This window comes from Nerophis ophidion, linkage group LG09 (assembly GCF_033978795.1).
Source record: "Nerophis ophidion isolate RoL-2023_Sa linkage group LG09, RoL_Noph_v1.0, whole genome shotgun sequence".
In the NCBI taxonomy this organism is placed as follows: Eukaryota; Metazoa; Chordata; class Actinopteri; order Syngnathiformes; family Syngnathidae; genus Nerophis; species Nerophis ophidion.
In genome coordinates this window covers 4,678,892-4,702,251 of record NC_084619.1, presented here as the reverse complement: position 1 = coordinate 4,702,251, position 23,360 = coordinate 4,678,892, and the positions used below count along the sequence as shown (strand labels likewise).

General features: G+C 37.9%; 2 protein-coding genes across 10 annotated transcripts in view; one reads left to right on the top strand and one right to left on the bottom strand.

Moving 5' to 3' along the window:
- The window catches only part of mat1a (methionine adenosyltransferase 1A), a 63,047-nt gene that overhangs the window by 33,424 nt on the left and 6,263 nt on the right, over window positions 1–23,360 (bottom strand). For 2 of the 9 annotated variants that reach the window (XR_009808062.1, XM_061910092.1), the window contains exons 1-5: window positions 21,377–21,514; window positions 18,163–18,276; window positions 15,379–15,429; window positions 390–498; window positions 218–289 (exon numbers count right to left, since the gene is read on the bottom strand). The gene's annotated coding sequence lies outside the window, so the exon portion shown is untranslated. Of the gene's footprint in view, window positions 1–217; window positions 290–389; window positions 674–15,378; window positions 15,430–18,162; window positions 18,277–21,376; window positions 21,515–23,360 lie in introns of those variants that run through there. The other 7 variants (XM_061910093.1, XM_061910097.1, XM_061910090.1 and 4 more) reach the window with 6 other exon arrangements.
- Window positions 14,335–23,360, top strand: part of LOC133558924 (peroxiredoxin-like 2A) — a 15,216-nt gene continuing 6,190 nt past the window's right edge. The window contains exons 1-5 of the mRNA XM_061910106.1: window positions 14,335–15,780; window positions 15,903–16,073; window positions 21,958–22,049; window positions 22,120–22,260; window positions 22,346–22,510. Coding sequence (XP_061766090.1) covers window positions 15,929–16,073; window positions 21,958–22,049; window positions 22,120–22,260; window positions 22,346–22,510 — 543 coding nt within the window. The 5' untranslated portion in view covers window positions 14,335–15,780; window positions 15,903–15,928. The remainder of the gene's footprint in view (window positions 15,781–15,902; window positions 16,074–21,957; window positions 22,050–22,119; window positions 22,261–22,345; window positions 22,511–23,360) is intronic.

Here is a 23,360-nt window from a genome sequence, read left to right as displayed (position 1 = left end):
ATTCTCACATTTTCTTACTATTTTCTGTATTATTTCATGTGCATTGCTTTTACTGTAATATTTAGTTTACCTTTACATATGCGAGACGTAATATTGTATTAAAAACAGCTGATGAGGTCCACACCCTCAACTATAACACGCGTGATAAAAACATGCAGTAATTGCCAAATTCATGAATGAATTAATGAAAAGTGAGCATAGTTATAGTGTTGTGTACCTAATGCTTTGGCAGGTGACAGGATGTGATGGTCCAAACCATTGATGGCTCCTATAATACAACATATTGGAACTTTGTAGAAAAACAAAACATAACAAAGGTGAGTACAGCAGAGTGGAAGAAAGTGTAATGAGTTTTGTTGGTGGTAGAAATTGGATTAGCAGACATTTACCTGCTTTTCTGCTCGCTTCCATGCAGCCTCCGGCTCTGCTGTCTTCCACAGACACAGGATGGACCATTTTCTCGAAGCGCATCTTCAAGATGTGTCTTGGAGATATCTTCTGGCAACAATGTTTTAGCAGTAGAAACACACACTCACACACACGTGAATGGATACTAAATGAGTGAAAAATGTTACATTCACACTGAATGATAAAAAAACTTTACAATGACACTGAATTTGTGAATGTGAGTGTGAATGTTGTCTGTCTATCTGTGTTGGCCCTGCGATGAGGTAGCGACTTGTCCAGGGTGTACCCCGCCTTCCGCCGGATTGTAGCTGAGATAGGCACCAGCGCCCTCTGCAACCCCAAAGGGAATAAGTGGTTGAAAATTGATGGATGGATGGATTTAATTGACACCAAATCAGATAAATGGATACTGAATGTGTATTACATTTATTCTGCAGTAAATTTCGGTAAAAAATATAAAATTAATAATAAATATGGGTTAAAAAAAATATCAAATTTGTAAAGAATTATATTGTACAGACTTAATACTAAATTTTAATAAAAACAAAATTCACAATGAATTATATAAATAAATATTACATTCACAGTAAAATTGACCAAACTTTATTACATTTATTCTACTGTAAATTTGGGTACAAAAATGTACTAAAATGTATTATATTCATCCTGCAGTAAATGTTGCCAATACATATAAAAGGAATAATAAATGTGTGTAAAAAAGTATAGAATTAAAGTGTATTCCGACGTTAGACAAATAAAAAATTTGAATGAGAAAATTAAATTCCTATTAAATTATATCAATAAATATCATAAGTTAAATGTTCCATCTATCCATTTTCTACCGCTTGTCCCTTTTGGGGGGGGGGGGGGGGGGGGGTGTCGCTGGATCCTATTTCAGCTGCATTCGGGCAGAAGGCGAGGTACAACCTGGACAAGTCGCCACCTCATCGCAGGGAAGTTAAATGTTATTAAATAAATATCAAATTTACAGTCAAATTTACCCAATTTTATTACATATATTCTACAGTCAATTTGGGTAAAAAAAAAAAGTACCAAAATGTATTACATTTATTCCGCAGTAAATGTTGCTAAAACATTTAAAAATAATAATAAATGTGAGTAAAAAAAATAAAAAATGTATACAGAATTATAATATACATATTACATAAATACTAAATTTGAATAAGAAAATTACATTCACATTGAATTATATGAATAAACATCATAGTTATTAAACATTAGAGTAAAAGTGACCCAACTGCATTACATTTATTCTACCGTAAATTTGGGTACGAAAATGTACCAAAATGGATTAAATATACTGCAGTAAATTTTGCTAAATCATATAAAATTAATAACAAATGGGAGTAAAAAATATTAAATGTATACTGAATTACCCAAAAATATATATTTTAAGTTATTAATCCATCCATCCATCCGTCATCTTCCACTTATCCGAGGTCGGGTCACGGGGGCAGCAGCCTAAGCAGGGAAGCCCAGACTTCCCTCTCCCCAGCCACTTCGTCTAGCTCTTCCCGGGGGATCCCGAGGCGTTCCCAGGCCAGCCGGGAGACATAGTCTTCCCAACGTGTCCTGGGTCTTCCCCGTGGCCTCCTACCGGTTGGACGTGCCCTAAACACCTCCCTAGGGAGGCGTTTGGGTGGCATCCTGACTAGATGATTAAGTTATTAATAATATATACAATTATAACATAATATATTAAGACTAATGTAAATAAACCTGAGCAAATAAAGTATATAACAGATTGATACAACAAATTGGCAAAACATAAGGATTAGAAAATGTATTAAATTCAAAGGAAACAATTACACAAAATTAATTTATTTTCAATATTCTAAATCTTAGCGTGTCCACCAGTGGTGTGCAGATTGTGGCCTTTGGGCCATTTATGTCCTGCAGCTCAATATTTATTGAAACAAATTAATAGATAATTAAATGCAAAATGTAACACAATGCCTATTATTTGTTCAAATAGCTTAACATATATTGACTTACATTAAAGGCCTACTGAAATTAGGGGATAGCAGGTCCATTCTATGTGTCATACTTCATCATTCCGCAATATTGCCATATTTTTGCTGAAAGGATTTAGTAGACAACAACGACGATAAAGTTCGCAACTTTTGGTGCTGATAAAAAAGCCTCGCCTTTACCGGAAGTCGCAAACGATGACGTCGTAAGGGTGAGGGCTCCTCACGTCCTCACATTGTTTTTAATGGGAGCCTCTAGTAGCAAGAGCTATTCGGACCGAGAAAACGACAATTTCCCCATTAATTTGAGCGAGGATGAAAGATTCGTGGCTGATGATATTGATAGCAAAGGACTAGAAAAAAATAAAAAGCGGCGGCAGTGTGAGCGTTTCAGATGTAATTAGACACATTTTTTACTAGGATAATTCCGGAAGATCCCTTATCTGCTTATTGTTTTATTCGTGTTTTAGTGAGATTGTTGTAAGGACTAGTGGGCATTGTGGTGCCGGGTTCGATTCTCTCGAGGATGCGTTGACGTGAACACAACAAAGGTAGGATCTCGAAAGATTTATTTAAAAAAAAGGGAGCTCTGAACAGAAATACTGGAGCTAATAAAAGGCAAACCAAAAACGCTAGTATGAAAACTAGGAAGTAAAAATAGACAAACTAAAATGGCACGTTGGCACAAAAGAGAAAACAAATCATCAGTATGTAAACTGGAAAAAACAAGTGGCTTAGCGTGAGAAGCTAGCGAGAATAGAAATACTTGTGTGAAAGCAAACGATCAAAAATCCAGACGTACAGTTGCGTGAGAGCAAACTATGAACCCAGACCGAATGGACAGAAAAGGCTGGCTTAAATAGGAGGGTGATAATTAGTAGCGAGGTGTGCGGGGCGAGACTAGCAGGTGGACTGATGAGTGACCATGGTGACAAAGCAAACAGGAAATAAGGAGTCAGATGGGGAAATATACAAATTGGAAAAATAAATAATGTGTAGATCCCAGCAGCGGATTGCAACAATTGTAAAGACATACCTCGAGGTCGGATGGCTGCGGTGAACACGCAGTGTCTCGGAGAGAAGCCGAGGAGCCAAGCTCACAGCTGCCACAGGAGGACGAATAATCCAATGATGTCTCCGGTAAGATATATATCACAATTTTCCCATCCAAAAACATGCTGGTTGACGTAGAGAAAACATGTTCGCTTGACCGCTCTGTGTTAAAAACAAAGAAACACCGGCTGTGTCTCGGTGCTAAAGACAGCTGCAATACACCGCTTTCCACCAACAGCATTCTTCTTTGACGTCTCCATTATTAAATGAACAAAGTGCAAAAGATTCAGCAACATAGATGTCCAAAATACTGTGTAATTATGCGATGAAAAGAGACGACCTTTAGCTGTGAGTGGTGCTGGGCTAATATTTCCTGACAGTCCGTGATGTCACGCGCACGCGTCATCATTCCGCGACGTTTTCAACAAGAAACTTCGCGGGAAATTTAAAATTGCAATTTCCATCCATCCATTTTCTACCGCTTATTCCCTTTCGGGGTCGCGGGGGGCGCTAGCGCCGATCTCAGCTACAATCGGGCGGAAGGCAGGGTACACCCTGGACAAGTCGCCACCTCATCGCAGGGCCAACACAGATAGACAGACAACATTCACACACTAGGGCCAATTTAGTGTTGCCAATCAACCTATCCCCAGGTGCATGTCTTTGGAAGTGGGAGGAAGCCGGAGTACCCGGAGGGAACCCACGCAGTCACGGGGAGAACATGCAAACTCCACACAGAAAGATCCCGAGCCTGGATTTGAACCAAGGACTGCAGGAACTTCGTATTGTGAGGCAGACGCACTAAACCCTCTGCCACCGTTTGCTAAAAAGGCCGTATTGGCATGTGTTGCAATGTTAATATTTCATCATTGATATATAAACTATCAGACTGCGTGGTCGCTAGTAGTGGCTTTCAGTAGGCCTTTAATCTGCTTTTAAAATCTTGAATGTAACAAAAATATTTAAATGTTTCTCCCACCCAAAAAATATATTAAATCAAGCCAAAACTAAAATGAATATTAGTCCCATACAAAAGGGTGTGCATGGATAAGTAGCTTGATGCTTTGCAACGTCCCAATGCATTGTGGGTCCATCTGTTGAATCAACATGTTGTTGTGTTACTTGCCCAGATGCCTTCTTTACACCTTGTGCAGAACTGGGACACAGCTATCATCTAAATATGTGGGGGTCAGAGGTCACCTAATTGTTCAAACTCGATGAAACCAGAGAAGACTTGAACTCTCTGCCCGGTGTCAAACCGGAGATCCGCCTCTTATTTGTTTTGGCCGTAAATTGCGGTGAAAAACCCTGCAGACGGTGAGGAGGGCGCACTGCTCGTCCTCGCAACGCTTGTTAATGAGTGACCAGAAAATGGGTCCTATTAAGTTGTTCTTCACCTCAGCAACACCGACAACAAGCTTGTTCTGGTTCTGACGAAAGATAACGACTATCACTGTTGGGACAAGGAAAAGGGTTGTTTGTTTACAATTAGAATAATGATATAGGAAATGTTTACTATATGATATGATTATTAGTATCTTTCTTCTCTGATTGGCTGGGAGAAGTCATGTGGTTATACCACCTTTTAGTGAAGTGTCAGTAACCAAATCTGTTTCCATGCCCTTACACAGCTATTGTACATTTTCGGACCTTTTTGTTTTAATTCTAGTTAGGTTGTAATAAATTAAGATTTTTTTTTTAACTTCTTTGAGTAAATCAATGAGAGAGTCCTTGGATTCATGAGTGAGACTTGATAGAAGTATAAAGTCCAAAGTAATGCTGCCGGGCCCCTCAGAGGATGGCGAGCCAATGGAACGATAAAAGACCCGTGACCTTTAGAAGGACACTTTCAAACATTAAACAAGTTTGTGGAAAGCACGCAGCGAAACAACCACTCGTGACAAAACAATCTTTATGAAAATCACAGCAATTCATCATACTTCCAATTACTCCACCTATGTTAAATGCTGAGAGACACGCCCTCCGGTTCCAGCTGACCAGCAGTTTAAAGTGCCAAATTACATTGATATTATAAAAACGACAATTATAGGACAATAAAAAAACAAAAATAAAAAAATTGTTTTACTCATTGTGATTTAAATCAAATGAGTACCATATTTTTCGGACTATAAGTCGCAGTTTTTTTCATAGTTTGGCCGGGGGTGCGTCTTATACTCAGGAGCGACTTATGTGTGAAATTATTAACACATTACCGTAAAGTATCAAATAATATTATTTATTTCATTCACGTAAGAGACTAGACGTATAAGATTTCATGGGATTTAGCGATCAGGAGTGACAGATTGTTTGGTGAACTTATAGCATGTTCTATATATTATAGTTATTTGAATGAGTCTTACCATAATATGTTACGTCAACATAACAGGAACCTTCTCAGTTGGTTATTTATGCCTCATATAACGTACACTTATTCAGACTGTTGTTCACTATTCTTTATTTTAAATTGCCTTTCAAAAGTCTATACTTGGTGTTGGGTTTTATCAAAAAAATTTCCCCCAAAAATGCGACTTATACTCCAGTGCGACTTATATATGTTTTTTTCCTTCTTTATTATGCATTTTCGGCAGGTGCGACTTATACTCCAGAGCGACTTATACTCCGAAAAATAAGGTTGATGTCCTAAATTTGAACAATGAATTGTACTAAATTTGAAGAAAAAAATTAACAGTTGAGCAGAAAAATTCAATGCATAACAAAAATTGGTGTGAAAAATATGACTAATAATAAATATGAGCCAAAAAAATGTGATGTTTAGTATTTTAGAGCAACAAATATTAAACTTAACAATGTATATAAAATATGGAAAATATCAAATTTTGGTAAATTTATATTAAATTTGAGCAAAAACAAGTAATTAAAAGAATATATTGTGTAATATAATAATTTTCCCCAAAATTACATTATACTCCATATGGGAACAAAAAGATTATCCATGTTTTATGTACTATACTATTTTAGAGAAAATATATGCAATTTTTTAAAATAAAAATATTAAAAAAAAAAAGTTGAGCAATGTATTAAGCAAAAAATATTTAAACTGTTTTAAATATGAGTACAAATTACGTCAAATTTTATCAAAAATATATGGAGTTAAAAAAAAATATGTATTTGCAATTAAATAATTCAGAGAAAAATGTTGAAATTTATGCAAATTCTGAGCGAAAAAATATAAACTGCTATCAATTTGAGTGAAATTATTGTAATTTAAAAAATGTATTTTCAAATTACAATTGTTTTAATAATGCATACTATCGTGGAGAATTTTTTTTTAATTTATACAAAATCTGAGGGCTAATATATGAATTCTATTATATTTGAGTGAAAAATAGTTCAAATTTGATCACAATATACAGTATGTACTTTTAAAAATTGTATTCAAATTCATTCATCAATTTTCTACCACTTGTCCCCCTTGGGAAAGCAAACATTTTCAAATTAAATTTTTTGAAAATGCAAACTACATTAGAGACATTATTTTTACATTTTCATACAACATTTTTGCTAAAAATATAAAGTCCATTAAATTTGAGTAAAAATTACATCTGATTTTGTTTTGACAAAATATGATTAAAAAAATAACATTTTCAGATTTACATTTTTGCAATAATGTGTACACAATGTTAGCACATTTTTATTATTTATACAATATCGCAACAAACAATTTAAGCACATTTGAGTTAAAATATCTTTAAATTTGATCAAAATAAATGTCATTTACAAAAATGTAACCGTCCCTTTTTTTTTTTTTTTCAAATATACAGCATTAAATTTATATAAAATCTGAGCAAAACATTTTTGTATTAAATTTGAGTGAAAAAAACGGCAAAAACTTATTTTAATTAAAAATACATATAATGGATTTGATTTAAAAATTACACCAAATATTAGAAAAATTATATTACACTACAATTGAGCAGAATTTTTTTTTATACTAAATCCATGCAAAACAATTTAAAATGTATTAAATTTGAGCCATTTAACTATTTAAGAGCAAATCAATGTGAAAATTTCAAACATAAAATATAATCTGTATTAAATTTAAGTAAAACAATATATCAACTTGGAGCCCCATCCCCACCACCCCAAAAATGTTTTATTCACAATACATATGAGGAAAAATTAAAAAAGATACATTGGTGCATTCAGAAAAATGTGAGATGATTAGTTCATTTGTACTAAAAATTTGTCATATACCAAATCTGAGCAAAACAAAATATGATTTATACAAAATTTAAAGGGGAAAAAATGTAATGTATCGTACTTACATTATGGAATTTTGATTAATCGTAATTAATTACATCTGATTACTTGCTTGCATAATTTAAATTTGCTTTAAAAAAGACCCTAATATTTGCACACAAATGCAATTTTATTGTCAGAATTTCATTCAGGAACCTTTTAAACATGTTACTTGAACGCATGTCACTTATTTGCACAAAACTTGGTAACAGTTTTATCCAAAGTTGTCTCAGGCTGTATTTTGCAGTGAAATTTGCCACTGAGCACAATAGTCGGATTCCCCTCACTCATTTTTCTGATCACTGACCGCTTAGGGGTTAAAGTAAAAAAAACGTATGCAGTCAAAATAAATGGCATGATTAATCTAAATGTGTAATTGTTTGTGATTAATCACATGAGTTAACTTGTTCATTTTGACAGCCCTGTAAAAACAAATTGAATGTCGGAAAAATAAACATGCATTTGAGCAAAACAATCAAATCTATACTGAAATTTGGAAAAAAAAAAAAAATTCATGAAGAATATGAATATTCAAAATACTTTTTGTCGAAATCTAATTGCCCCAAAACTGATTGACTCACTACTATCCGCCCAGTCCTACAATTGTAGACAAATGTTTAATGCTTCATCAAAGCTACGTCGAATTCAATGCTTTTTAATGCCATTTAAAGGCCTACTGAAAGCCACTACTAGCGACCACGCAGTCTGATAGTTTATATATCAATGATGAAATATTAACATTGCAACACATGCCAATACGGCCGCTTTAGTTTACTAAATTGCAATTTTAAATTTCCCACGGAGTTTGTTGAAAACGTCGCGGAATGATGACGTGTGTTTGTGACGTTATTGGTTGAGCGGACATTTTAGCCCAGCACCACTCACGGCTAAAAGTCGTCTCTTTTCATCGCATAATTACACGGTATTTTGGACATCTGTGTTGCTGAATCTTTTGCAATTTGTTCAATTAATAATGGAGACTATGAAGAAGAATACTGTTGGTGGAAAGCGGTGGATTGCAGCTGCCTTTAGCAACCGAAACACAGCTGGTGTTTCTTTGTCTGTTGTGAAGCTTTAGCGAACATGTTTCTCTACCACATGTCAACCAGCAAGTTTTTGGATGAGAAAATTGTGATGTTAAGTCGGCTCTTACCGGAGACTTGTGCGGAGTTAGCGTCCTGCTGCAGCAGCTGTGATCTTTGCTCCTCCATTGGCTTCTCTCAGAGACACTGGCGGTCACCGCAGCCCTCCGACTTTCAGGTATGACTTTATAATCTCACTAAAACACTATTAACACAATAAGCAGATAAGGGATTTTCCAGAATTAACCTAGTAAATGTGTCTAATAACATCTGAATCGCTCCCACTGCTGTCACAATTTTTTTCTTTTTTTTTAGCGCTTCACTCTAACTTTCCTCATCCACGAATCTTTCATCCTCGCTCAAATTAATGGGGAAATCGTCGCTTTCTCGGTCTGAATCGCTTTTGCTGCTGGTGGCTATGATCATAAACAATGTGAGGATGTGAGGAGCCCTACAACCCGTGACATCACGCGCACATCGTCTGCTACTTCAGGCAAGGCTTTTTTTTAGCGATCAAAAGTTGCGAAGTTTGTCATCAATGTTCTCTACTAAATCCTTTCAGCAAAAATATGGCAATATTGCGAAATGGTCAAGTATGACAGATAGAATGGACCTGCTACCCCCGTCTAAATAAGAAAATCTCATTTCAGTAGGCTTTTAAGTCCCTAATTTTCACAAAATCAATTCGATGACTTCATATATTGTTATGCTACTTCCTTACACGCATGCTACAAATAGATGGACGTGGAAAACTTTCAGTGTTTGGGGCGGCATAGCTCGGTTGGTAGAGTGGCCGTGCCTACAACTTGAAGGTTGCAGGTTCAATTCCCGCTTGTGCCATCCTAGTTACTGCCGTTGTGTCCTTGGGCAAGACACTTTACCCACCTGCTCCCAGTGCCACCCACACTGGTTTAAATGTAACTTAGATATTGGGTGTCACTATGTAAAGCGCTTTGAGTCACTTGAGAAAAGCGCTATATAAATATAATTCACTTCACTTCACAATGAATTAAGAGACACCATTTTGGGTTTAATTGACAAGTATGACAATGACCTGCCTTTGTTTAGAAGTTGACAGCCCTTTTCGCTTCGAGTTTGGGAGTCATGTGGTCAACGTTTGATTGAAAAGAACAGGATGAGATAAAGTCTGTAAAACGCATGTTTGTTTTTCCCCTTTCAGCCAAGTCCAAGGGCACGCAGTTTAGCGTCACCGACCACGTTCGTGCGGACACGTGTCACGGCGCCCAGAATGAGTGAGCTTGCAAACTTTTTATGCCGCTTGTGATGTAACGAAGCGCTTGTCACGTAACACTTTGGGTCCATTTGAGATTTGCAACCTTGAGATGGAAATTACAGGTTTTGGAGTTGTTTCCTTTGTTTTAGGAATGGGTATAATGTACAAGTATGAAAGTATACAAGTATAAGAAAAAAAACTACTTTAGCTCTTTATTACTCAATTACTTTTGTATGTTCATCTTTAGGACTTTTAGCTTAAACTCTGTATAGTCACTTTTATCAGTGAAGTCAACTTCATCTGCTCTCTGATTGGCTGACACAATAATAGCGTCCACCAATTGCCATTCAGGAGGTGGGGTGCAGATCCTGCGCTGTGATTGGCCGACTGCACCCCACCTCCACACTCAGAGGTCCAAATGCTATACTGTTTTTTGTTTTTTTCATGCAAATCCTCACCTTACCTTCCAAGCTGTGTAATACGGCAGACTGTTAAAGGCCTACTGAAAGCCACTACTAGCGACCACGCAGTCTGATAGTTTATACATCAATGATGAAATATTAACATTGCAACACATGCCAATACGGCCGATTTAGTTTACTAAATTACAATTTTAAATTTCCCGCGGATTTTCTTGTTGAAAACGTCGCGGAATGACGACGCTTATGTTGATGCGTGCTTGTGACGTTATTGGTTGGACCGGACATTTTATCCCAGCACCGCTCACGGCTAAAAGTCGTCTGCTTTAATTGCATAATTACACAGTAATTTGGACATCTGTGTTGCTGAATCTTTTGCAATTTGTTCAATTATTAATGGAGACCATATAGAAGAATACTGTTGGTGGAAAGTGGTGGATTGCAGTCAGCTTTAGCAACACAAACCCAGCCGGTGTTTCTTTGTTTGTTTTGAAGCTTTAACATGGAACAGAGCGGTCAACATGTTTCTTTACCACATGTCAACCGGCAGGTTTTGGTGAGAAAATTGTGATATTAAGTCGGCTCTTACCGGAGACATGAGCAGAGCTCGCTTCCTCCTGCAGCAGCTGTCAAAAAGGCAGCTGCGACTTTCTTGGCTCCTCCATGGCTTCCATCAGAGACACTGGCGGTCACCACACCCCTCCGACTTTCAGGTATGACTTTATCACCTCACTAAAACACTAGTAACACAATAAGCAGATAAGGGATTTTCCAGAATTAGCCTAGTAAATGTGTCTAATAACGTCGCCTTTTTTTTTTCTTCTAGTGCTTCAATCTAACTTTCCTCATCCACGAATCTTTCATCCTCGCTCAAATTAACGGGGAAATCGCCGGTTTCTCGGTCCGAATCGCTCTTGCTGCTGGTGGCTATGATTATAAAGAATGTGAGGATGTGAGGAGCCCTACAACCTGTGACGTCACGCGCACATCGTCTGCTACTTCCTGTACAGGAAAGGCTTTTTTATTAGTGACCAAAAGTTGCGAACTTTATCGTCGATGTTCTCTGCTAAATTATATAAAAATATGGCAAAACGATAAAGTATGACACATAGAATGGACCTGCTATCCCCGTTTAAATGGGAAAATCTCATTTCAGTAGGCCTTTTAGAGCAATTTCAGCAAACACTACAAATGCAAACGATGTTACGTTAATATGGCGTCACAGGCATGAAGCAGAGAGAAGCAGCAGAAGGAATGCAGCAGCTGGTGCTTAGTGTCATCCTATATCCAGATCATTTGGACCCAAAGCACATTCCTAAGTCAAACTGATGCGAGCAATAGTACAAGACCGCTTACACTATCACACTACACTTTTATTGTTAGCAGCACAGGCTATTGACAGGACAACAATCCAACATTCTGCCTTTACAAAGATAATTATGCTCAGTTTTTACTGAGAATATCAGAGAGGTATTAATTAAACTATGTATATATTTTTATTACTGTGTTTATATACTTTGGTTCTGTAGCTAAATAAGGTAAAGCATGGGTGCACAAAGGGGTTAAATATGTTGGATTTTGTCAAAAAGGCTTAAACTAACCCATGTCGATTTACGAAGACATTATGTATACCGTATTTTCCGGACTATAAGGCTCACTTAAAATCCTTTTTTTCCCCCCTTAAAACTCGACAGTGCGCCTTATATCCCGGTGCGCTTAATGTACGGAATAATTCTGGTTTTGCTTACCGACCTGGAAGCTACTGTATGTACCACCATGGTGGTACATGGTGAAATGGTAATTATGACCAGTAGACGGCAGTCAAACATAAGAGACACGTGTAGACTGCAATATGATGGCAGTCACACACCAGAGATACACTGTAAGTGTGCAATATGACTCAAGTAAACAACACCAACATTTTATATGTTCCATTAAAAATATAGAACATTAAATACGGCTCTCAAAAATCCATCAAAATGTTTTAGTAGGACTTTGGTAAGCTATGAAGACACAACCCTTAATGGATTGTACCGTGCTTTAACATACGAGTATTATTATGGTGTGTGTATAAGGTAAGATATATTATCTGGTGTTTTGTTTCACAATATTATGCAAAAGCAACTTTTCTTACCTTCTGGTACCTGCTGATCTGTATTTGGGACCTGCATAAATCCTGAAAAATTGCGCGCCTCCGCCTTTGTAATCCGTGTGGACACCGTAATTGATAAGCTTCTTTTTCTGTATCTTCTTATGGGACATTTATTCTCCGTTGTTGCCATTTCTAATATAAAGTAGTGTAAAGTTCTTACTTATATCTGCCATGAAAGCGCCAAACATAGTGAGTTTACTTAATTCACCCAAGGAACATTAGTTATCAGAGAGTTCCGGTTGGACGTTTTTTCACGGGACACATTCCCGCCGTTGTTGTTGCACTAGTGAGCCACGGATGGGTAAATGCAGAATGTCATTAAAACAGTTAGCTCCATCTTTTGACACTTCTTCCACTCCCGTCCTTGCACGCTACACCGCTACAACAAAGATGACGGCGAGAAGACGCCGTCGAAGTTGAGCCACGTAAATAAGACCACCCACAAAACGGTGCATGCTGAGGCGACTGTTAGAAAGCGGATTGAAAATTACCTGTAAACCATAATCAATGCAACATTTCGACCAAAGAACCACCATTTCATGTTATGTAGACCACAAGGAAGTGTTTTACATTTAAAAAAAAAAGAAAATAATATGACTCCTTTAAAGGCCTACTGAAATGAGATTTTCTTATTTAAACGGGGATAGCAGGTCCATTCTATGTGTCATACTTGATCATTTCGCGATGGATTTAGTAGAGAACATCGAGGATAAAGTTCTCAACTTTTGGTCGCTAATAAAAAAGCCTTGCCTTTACCGGAAGTAGCAGACGATGTGCGTGTGACGTCACCGGTGTGAGGGCTCCTCACATTGTTCATAATGTGAGCCACCAGCAGTAAGAGCAATTCGGACCGAGCAAGCGATAATTTCCCCATTAATTTGAGCGAGGATGAAAGATTCATGGATGAGGATATTGATAGTGAAGGACTAAAAAAATAAATAAATAAAATAAAAAGCGACGGCTCCGGGCGGCGGCAGTGTGAGCGTTTCAGATGTAATTAGACACATTTACTAGAATAAGTCTGAAAGATCCCTTATCTGCTTATTGTTTTAATAGTGTTTTAGTGAGAGTGTAAAGACATACCTCAAAGTCAGATGGCTGCAGTGAACACGCAGTGTCTCAGAGAGAAGCCGAGGAGCCAAGCTCACAGCTACCTTTTTTGACAGCTACTGCAGGAGGACTCATAATCCACTGATGTCTCCGGTAAGATATATATATCACAATTTTTCCATCCAAAAATATGCAGGTTGACATAGACAAACATGTTCGCTTGACCGCTCTGTGTTAAAGCTTCACAACAAAGAACAAACAAAGAAACACCGGCTGTGTCTCGGTGCTAAAGACAGCTGCAATACACCGCTTCCCACCAACAGCATTCTTCTTTATAGTCTCCGTTATTAATTGAACAAATTGCAAAAGATTGAGCAACACAGATGTCCAAATTACTGTGTAATTATGCGATGAAAAGAGACGACTTTTAGCCATAAGTGGTGCTGGGCTAATATGTCCCCTCCAACCAATAACGTCACAAACACACGTCATCATTCCGCGACGTTTTCAACAAGAAACTCCGTGGGAAATTTAAAATTGTAATTTAGTAAACTAAAGCGGCCGTATTGGCATGTGTTGCAATGTTAATATTTCATCATTGATATATAAACTATCAGACTGCGTGGTCGCTAGTAGTGGCTTTCAGTAGGCCTTTAATACGCCTTATATTCTGGTGCTCCTTGTATATGAAAAAAGATCTCAAATAGACCATTCATCGGCATTGCGCCTTATAGTCTGGTGCGCCCTATGGTCCAGAAAATACGGTAGGTGACAAAGCGTGCTATATTCGACATTTCTGTCACGAGCGCGGTTGCAGCAGACAATAGGAAGGTGATGAGTAAAAATAATGTTATATAATATAAACACAAAACACACTCACAAAAGGAGTGGGGAAAAGAACAAAAGAAGGCGAGTGCAGCTAAAAAGGACACAAGACACAGAACTTCTTTTGGAAAACAATAAACACGCAAAACATATGTCGGTAATGACCCAAATCCGTCAGGAAATTTTTCTAAATCTACCAAACATTTTACGAACCCCTGCGGTGGGTCAGGACCCGCTGTTAAAGAACTTTGGGCTATAAAACATGTGTGAGAGCCACTGCTGTAGAGCAACTAGCATGGTAATGATTACAAAAAATCCACAATATTTTTGTAAAACATCTACGAAATTTAAATGTGTTTTCCATAATAACATATGATAGTTTATTATTTTTTTTAAATCCAGTTACCCACTAAGCCAGGAGTCGGGAACCTTTTTGGCTGAGAGAGCCATACAAGCCAAATATTTTTTAAAGTATTTCCGTGAGAGCGATATCATTTTTTTTTTTTTTTTAACACTGAATACAACTATATGCATACATTTTTAAGAAAGACCAACATTTTTAGAGTATAATAAGTCTCTTATTATTTTTAATAACATTGTTATTCTGAGGCTAACCAGAAATAAATAAAATACTTCTTACCCTTAATGCGACTTCTTGAACAGGTGCGGTAGGAACCGGATGGATGGATGAAAATGCATGAGAATGTTTTATATTTTCAACGTTATTTTTGACACTGTGATTACCAGCGGAATTATTCAATACTTATCGTGTTAAGCAATGTCAGCTACGATTTATCTGAGAGCCAGATGCAGTCATCAAAAGAGCCACATCTGGCTCGAGAGCCATAGGTTCCCTACCCCTGCACTAAGCACGGCCTCTAATTGTTGGTGCAATGCCACTTACCTCCTACAGGGGTCAGCGTTGCTCAAATACAGTGCAATCTCTGAAGCTGGCCTGCAAGTAAACCAAGAAAAATCAAATCTTAGCAACCAAAACATTCAAAAATAATTGATACTTTTTGACACACAAACATACACACATATATTTTTGTAGTTCTACGAGAAGGTATTTTTAGAATTACTGGGAGAATGTGTTTCAAAAATAAACATCCACGTTGTTATATTGCTCCTGATGCATTATTAGCAGTGCCTGGCACAGAAGGCTTAGCTCAACAGCAGCCTTGTTTCAGCCACTTTTAGAGGAATTCCTGTCATGTTGTGCTCACGTAAGAAAGACTTTCAGCTCGCTTGAGTTGAGAGGGCTTAAAACTCAGATCCCCTGCTCATTAGTGGCAACCACAGACTGGTAAGTACGCCACATTTTGTCGAGAATAGTCTACATTTTGATCTTTATGCTTGTATTTCTAACCAAACACAACAGATAGGGGACAAAAAGGGATGTTACAGTAATGTGTTTTGTAAGTCTAGGTGGTCTGAGGCCTTAGCGAGAGGCCATGGTGACCGTAAACGCGGTCCTGAAGGCGGTGAGCTTGTTTGTGGCCGAGTTCATCAGCTCCGTCACAGACTGGTTCCAGACCTCGCCGACATGGGCCAACCTGGAGGTGCTGGAGAACACAGAGCTGAAGACCACTGGAGGAGGTGAGCTGTGACACTTTTACACTTTTTTTTGTACAAATAGTGCGACTATTAGCTTTATTTAAAAATATATCGGACGCTTAAAGGCCACTATTCATCCGAGAAGGAAATAATTGAGTTAATTTGTTCCAGAGTCAAACTATAGGAATCTTAAAACCTTTTCAACTTTTCAAACTGTCAGAAAAGAGTGGGAAGAAGTCAACCGCTGTCATATGAATTGATTAATGTGGACCCCGACTTAAACAAGTTGAAAAACTTATTCGGGTGTTACCATTTAGTGGTCATCCATCCATCCATCCATCATCTTCCGCTTATCCGAGGTCGGGTCGCGGGGGCAACAGCCCAAGCAGGAAAACCCAGACTTCCCTCTCCCCAGCCACTTCGTCTAGCTCTTCCCGGGGGATCCCGAGGCGTTCCCAGGCCAGCCGGGAGACATAGTCTTCCCAACGTGTCCTGGGTCTTCCCCGTGGCCTCCTACCGGTTGGACGTGCCCTAAACACCTCCCTAGGGAGGCGTTCGGGTGGCATCCTGACCAGATGCCCGAACCACCTCATCTGGCTCCTCTCCATGTGGAGGAGCAGCGGCTTTACTTTGAGTTCCTCCCGGATGGCAGAGCTTCTCACCCTATCTCTAAGGGAGAGACCTGGAAACTCATTTGGGCCGCTTGTACCCGTGATCTTATCCTTTCGGTCATGACCCAAAGCTCATGACCATAGGTGAGGATGGGAACGTAGATCGACCGGTAAATTGAGAGGTTTGCCTTCCGGCTCAGCTCCTTCTTCACCACAACGGATCGGTACAACGTCCGCATTACTGAAGACGCCGCACCGATCCGCCTGTCGATCTCACGATCCACTCTTCCCTCACTCGTGAACAAGACTCCTAGGTACTTGAACTCCTTCACTTGGGGCAGGGTCTCATCCCCAACCCGGAGATGGCATTCCACCCTTTTCCGGGAGAGAACCATGGACTCGGACTTGGAGGTGCTGATTCTCATTCCGGTCGCTTCACACTCGGCTGCGAACCGATACAGCGAGAGCTGAAGATCCCGGTCAGGTGAAGCCATCAGGACCACATCATCTGCAAAAAGCAGAGACCTAATCCTGCGGTCACCAAACCGGAACCCCTCAACGCCTTGACTGCGCCTAGAAATTTAGATGGTTAGAAATACAAGCATAAAGATCAAAATGTACACCATTTAGTGGTCAATTGTACGGAATATGTACTGAACTGTGCAATCTACTAATAAAAGTATCAATCAATCAATCAATATTGATACTGTACGTCAAAACTGACAAAAACAAAACAAGAAAAAAACAAAACACAACACAACAGGTGAAATGATGCTCCTTTTTACCCATTTTGACATTAATGAAGGAATTAAACTTTCATATTGAATCTAATACAGTACACTCATTGGACACAACATTAGGCACACCTGAACAATCTAATGAAAAAGTCCAGAGGCTTTCAGTTAAGCCTGTGTTTATGAATTATGTATCCCCAGACTGTGAGACTGCTAAATGAACAGTCTGCCCCTTTACTGCCCCCAACCATCTTATTACCTCACTCTTCACCACCTCAATAATTGTGCTCTGGACATTGCATTGCCGCAGCATCAACGCAACACCCATTAGACACCAGACCGCTTTTTTCAGACACTTTTAGACGAATTCCTGTCAAGTTGTGCTCACGTAAGAAAGACTTTCAGCTCGCTTGAGTGGAGAGGGCTTAAAACTCAGATCCCCTGCTTATTAGTGGCAACCACAGACTGGTAAGTACGCCACATTTTGATCTTTATGCTTGTATTTCTAACCAAACACAAAAGCTAGGGGACAAAAATACTACAATGATTGCATCAATATTTTAAATAATTAAAAAAATCCTTTGTCTTTTTTAATTGTTTATAAACCTATGAATGATGTCCCTGGACACAAAATAACTTAAGTTATAACCAACGACTTGGTATTGGATTGATACAAAAATTTGTAGGATCACCCAAAACTTATGGAACGTATCAAACAACAGAAGTGTAGCTGGAACAAGTTCAAACAGAAAGTAAGCAGACATTAACAGTAAAGTTCATACTGACCTTCCATCCTTCCATTTTCTACCGCTTGTCACGGGGGGTCCTGAAGCCTTCCCCGACTGCACACGGGCGGAAGGCAGGGTACACCCTGGACAAGTCGCCACCTCACAGATAGACCTAGTGCAATAAAAATAATGTCAAATTATAGAATAGAATGGAATAGAATAGAATAGAATGGACATTATTGTCGTTATATTTGCATATAACGAGATTAAAACTCCAACCCAAGGTGCGGTAGTGGGAACAAATATGGGGTAAAAAAAATAACACAAAAGGTAATAAAGGAAAAAAATAACTATTGAAATAAACAGACTACTATCCAATGAAAATAATAAGCAATCCTGTACAATATACAAAACACTATAGAAATAAAAAATACTGTACAATATACAGAAGAAGACAGGAGTACCGAAGTAATAAATAACAATTATGTTCATCGTATGACTATGTGCAATAATACGTTACAGTTAATATGCACATGCCTGTGTTATTGGAAATGCTGACTACGAATCTTTACTAAAACGTTTTTATTTTTTGCTAAAAATTCTAATAATATATATATTAGACTATTTGTTTTTCTTGTATATCTTTAATGTTCATCATTATTTTCTATTTAATTTGTGTACTTGGTTAACGTTGTCTGCAATCTACGCCCTTTGCTGCTGTAACGCTGTACATTTCCACATTGTGGAATAAATGAAGGATTTATTTTTTGCTAAGAATTCTAATAACAATATATATATATTAGAATATTTGTTTTTCTTTGAACATATCATCGTATCACTATGGGAAACAGTATGTTCCACTTTATGCGCAAATGCCTGCGTTATTGGAAATGCTGACTAAAAATCTTTACAAAAACGTTTATTTTTTGCTAAAAATTCTAATAATAATATATACCGTATTTCATATAGTATGTGCCTGCCTTGAACTACTGCCGGGTCAAACTCGCTTTGCAAAATAATTAGCGCATGCTTAGTATTACCGCCTGGTCAAACTCGTCACGTCACAAGTGACACTTCCCCTGTCATCATTTTCAAAATGGAGGAGGCTGATTTCAATACCGGTAATTAGAAATCGCATAAAGGGAAGAGGATTAAAAGCTATTCAGTAGGATTTAAGGTCCAAGCTTACATCACACTCAAATTTTTACTGCATGCCTTTGGTAAGTGCCCGGAGTGAGAAGAGGTTTTAAAATAATTAGCGCATAGTTACTTTTACCGCATGCCTTTGGTAAGCGCAGGAGTGAGAAGAGGTTTTAAATTAATTAGCGCCCCGGCGGCAATTCAAGGAAATACGTTATATTTGAATATTTGTTTTTCTTGTATATGTTTAATATTCATCATTATTTTTAATTTCATTTGCGTACTAGCAACTAGTAGTTAACTTTGTCTGCAATCTACGCCCTTTGCCGCTGTAACGCTGTAAATTTCCACATTGTGGAATAAATAAAGGATCTTTTTTGCTAAGAATTCTAATAATAATATATATATATTAGAATATTTGTTTTTCTTTGAACATATCATATTATGTTTATCGTATGACTATGTGCAACAATGTGTTCCACTTTACGTGCACATGCCTGTGTTATTGGAAAATGCTAAATACGAATCTTTACTAAAAGGTTTTATTTTTTGCAAAAAATTCTAATAATATATATATTAGAATATTTGTTTTTCTTGTATATGTTTAATGTTCATCATTATTTTCTATTTCATTTGTGTACTAGCAACTAGTAGTTAACTTTGTCTGCAATCTACACCCTTTGCTGCTGTAACGCTGTAAATTTCCACATTGTGGAATAAATAAAGGATTTATTTTTTGCTAAAAATTCTAATAATAATATATATATATTGGAATATTTGTTTCTCTTTGAACATATCATATTATGTTCATCGTATGACTATGTGCAACAATATGTTACACTTTATGTGCACATGCCTGTGTTATTGGAAAATGCCGACTACGAATCTTTACTAAAACGTTTTTATTTTTTGCTAAAAATTCTAATAATATATATATTGGAATATTTGTTTTTCTTGTATATGTTTAATGTTTATCATTATTTTCTATTTAATTTGTGTACTTGATTAACTTTGTCTGCAATCTACGCCCTTTGCTGCTGTAACGCTGTAAATTTCCACATTGTGGAATAAATAAAGGATTTATTTTTTGCTAAGAATTCTAATAATAATATATATATATTGGAATATTTGTTTTCTTTGAACATATCATATTATGTTCATCGTATGACTATGTGCAACAATATGTTCCACTTTATGTGCACATGCCTGTGTTATTGGAAAATGCTAAATACGAATCTTTACTAAAATGTTAAATTTTTTGCTAAAAATTCTAATAATATATATATATACATATATATATATGTATATATATATATTACAATATTTGTTTTTCTTGTATATGTTTAATGTTTGAATGGGGAAAATGTCCCTAAAAACTGGGAATTCTTGGAAATCTTGAAATTATTTTTTTTTTATAGTCGTTGAAAGGGAGCACCGAATTCTTGGACAGGCTGAATATTTTGAAGTTAAAACAGTTTGAATCGGACATAAAATGTGGGAGTTGTGGAACTTTGAAAAACGTCCCATTCATTTAAAATGGCAATTTTTTGAAGTAGTAACATTTTTATTTGAAAATAGGTATTAGGTATTTTTTGAAAACGCTAAAAAAAATGTGTTGGTGTCGGAATTTTTCAAAATCAGTCGAGAATTGTTGAAGTAGTAACATTTTTAATTGAGAAAACGTATTACGGAATGTCTTGAATTTCCAGGATGGTGGAATGTGTTCAAAGAGGAATAGTTTGAATCGGTTGAAAAATGTGGAAATGGTGGAAGTTTGAAAAATGGCACTATTCATTTTGAATGGGGAAAATGTCCCTAAAAACTGGGAATTCTTGGAAATCTTGAAATTATTTTTTTTTTATAGTCGTTGAAAGGGAGCACCGAATTCTTGGACAGGCTGAATATTTTGAAGTTAAAATTGTTTGAATTGGACATAAAATGTGGGACTTGTGGAACTTTGTAAAACGTCCCATTCATTTAAAAGGGGAATTTCATGGACATTTGGAAAAACTGCAATTTTCTGAAGAAGTAACATTTTTAATTGAGAAATTGTATTAGGTATCCTAATTAAAAGGAATGTTTTGACTTGGGAACGTTTGAAATGCGTTGAAAAATGTGGAAGGAGTAGTTACCTAGGGTGGGGGGGTGTTTCCTCTCCAAGGTTTCTCATTGTCATCTCACTCGGTTGAGTTTTTCCTTGCCCAATGTGGGATCTGAACCGAGGATGTTGTGGCTTGTGCAGCCCTTTGAGACACGTGTGATTTAGGGCTGTATAAATAAACATAGATAGAGAGAACATAGAATGTTCATCATTATTTTCTATTTAATTTGTGTACTTGGTTAACTTTGTCTGCAATCTACGCCCTTTGCTGCTGTAACGCTGTAAATTTCCACATTGTGGAATAAATAAAGGATTACTGTATCTTATCTATATATCTATGTTTATATGGATAAACAGGACCAAAAGAGGGATTACTGTATATAAAAAATTACATTTCACTGCAACAAAAATACCCACATTAAACGGCAGAATATTTGCCGTCTCTATGCCCCTTGAAAGACATTATTATTCTACCTATCTATTATGAAGTGTATATTGAGTGTATTTCAATGTGGATATTCATACATACACAAGGTTTTAAGACTGATGCATTGCAGTAAATGTCTAATTATTGTGAGTGATGAATGGGAATTGAACAGTACTCTATCATAGTTCATGAGCGACACAGGGCCAGAACTCTTTGGGAGAAGACCGGAGCGGTGGTCATGGTGGTCCGACGGCCGGGATGATTGCTGTGCAGAGAGGTGTGTAACCTAGCCTCTCTAACGTGCTCCTTTCAAGCCACACTGCTGTGAACTAGTGTCTTCTGTGCAGGAGGCTGCAGAGCTGTCCTCTCTCAAGTCCCAGCTACAGGACCTGGAGGTGCCCCTCTTTGCTGTGGTCAAAGAAAACCTGGGCAAGGAGCTGGACGGCTTCAAGAAGTACTTCACTGGGAAGGTCTTCGTGGATCAGATGGTATCCAGTTTTGTGCATGTAATCGTTTTCGCTGAGTAGTTACTTAAGCTAAGCCGCAATAAGCTGCTTTTCGCTTTCTTTACAGAGACATTTTTACGGTCCTCAAGAGCGCTGGATGTTTCTTTCCATGTTCCTGCACATTGGAGTGTGGAGGAACCTGTGGAGGGCCTACCGCAGGGGCTTCAGGGGAAACCTAAGAGGCGAAGGACTCGTGCTGGGGGGAGTCTTTGTCATTGGGCCAGGAGATCAGGTATAGACGCAGTGGAGACATAATGCCACTAGATGGTGCTGTTTCCTTTCATTCGAATAGCTTCAAATACCGTAGTATTTTGTGTTTCTTGAGTTATCCGTTGGGCTTCACGGTGGCGGAGGGGTTAGTTCCTGCAGTCCTGGGTTCAAATCCAGGATCGGGATCTTTCTGTATGGAGTTTGCATGTTCTCCCTGTGACTGTGTGGGTACTCCGGCTTCCTCCCACTTCCAAAGACATGCACCTGGGGATAGGTTGATTGGCAACACTAAATTGGCCCTAGTGTGTGAATGTTGTCTGTCCATCTGTGTTGGCCCTGCGATAAGCTGGCGACTTGTCCAGGGTGTACCCTGCCTTCCGCCCGATTGTAGCTGAGATAGGCGCCAGCGCCCCCCGCGACCCCTAAAGGGAATAAGCGGTAGAAAAAGAATGGATGGATGGAATTATCCGTTTCAAAAGGTCCAACAAAAACTGAATCCTAGAAAAATTAAAGTAGTTTCCCATAACAAATCATCTGAATCCAAATAGTACAACATATATTTTATATGAGATAGGCACCAGCGCCCCCCGCGACCCCAAAGGGACTAAGCGGTAGAAAACGGATGGATTGATGGGAGATACTGCCCCAAGTGGAGGAGTCCAAATACCTTGGAGTCTTGTTCACGAGTGACAGAAGAGTGGATTGTGAGATCTACAGGCGGATCGGTGCGGCGTCTTCAGTAATGCGGACGTTGTATCGATCCAGTTTGGTGAACAAGGAGCTGAGCCGGAAGGCAAAGCTCTCAATTTACCGGTCGGTCTACGTTCCCATCCTCACCTATGGTCATGAGCTTTGGGTCATGACCGAAAGGA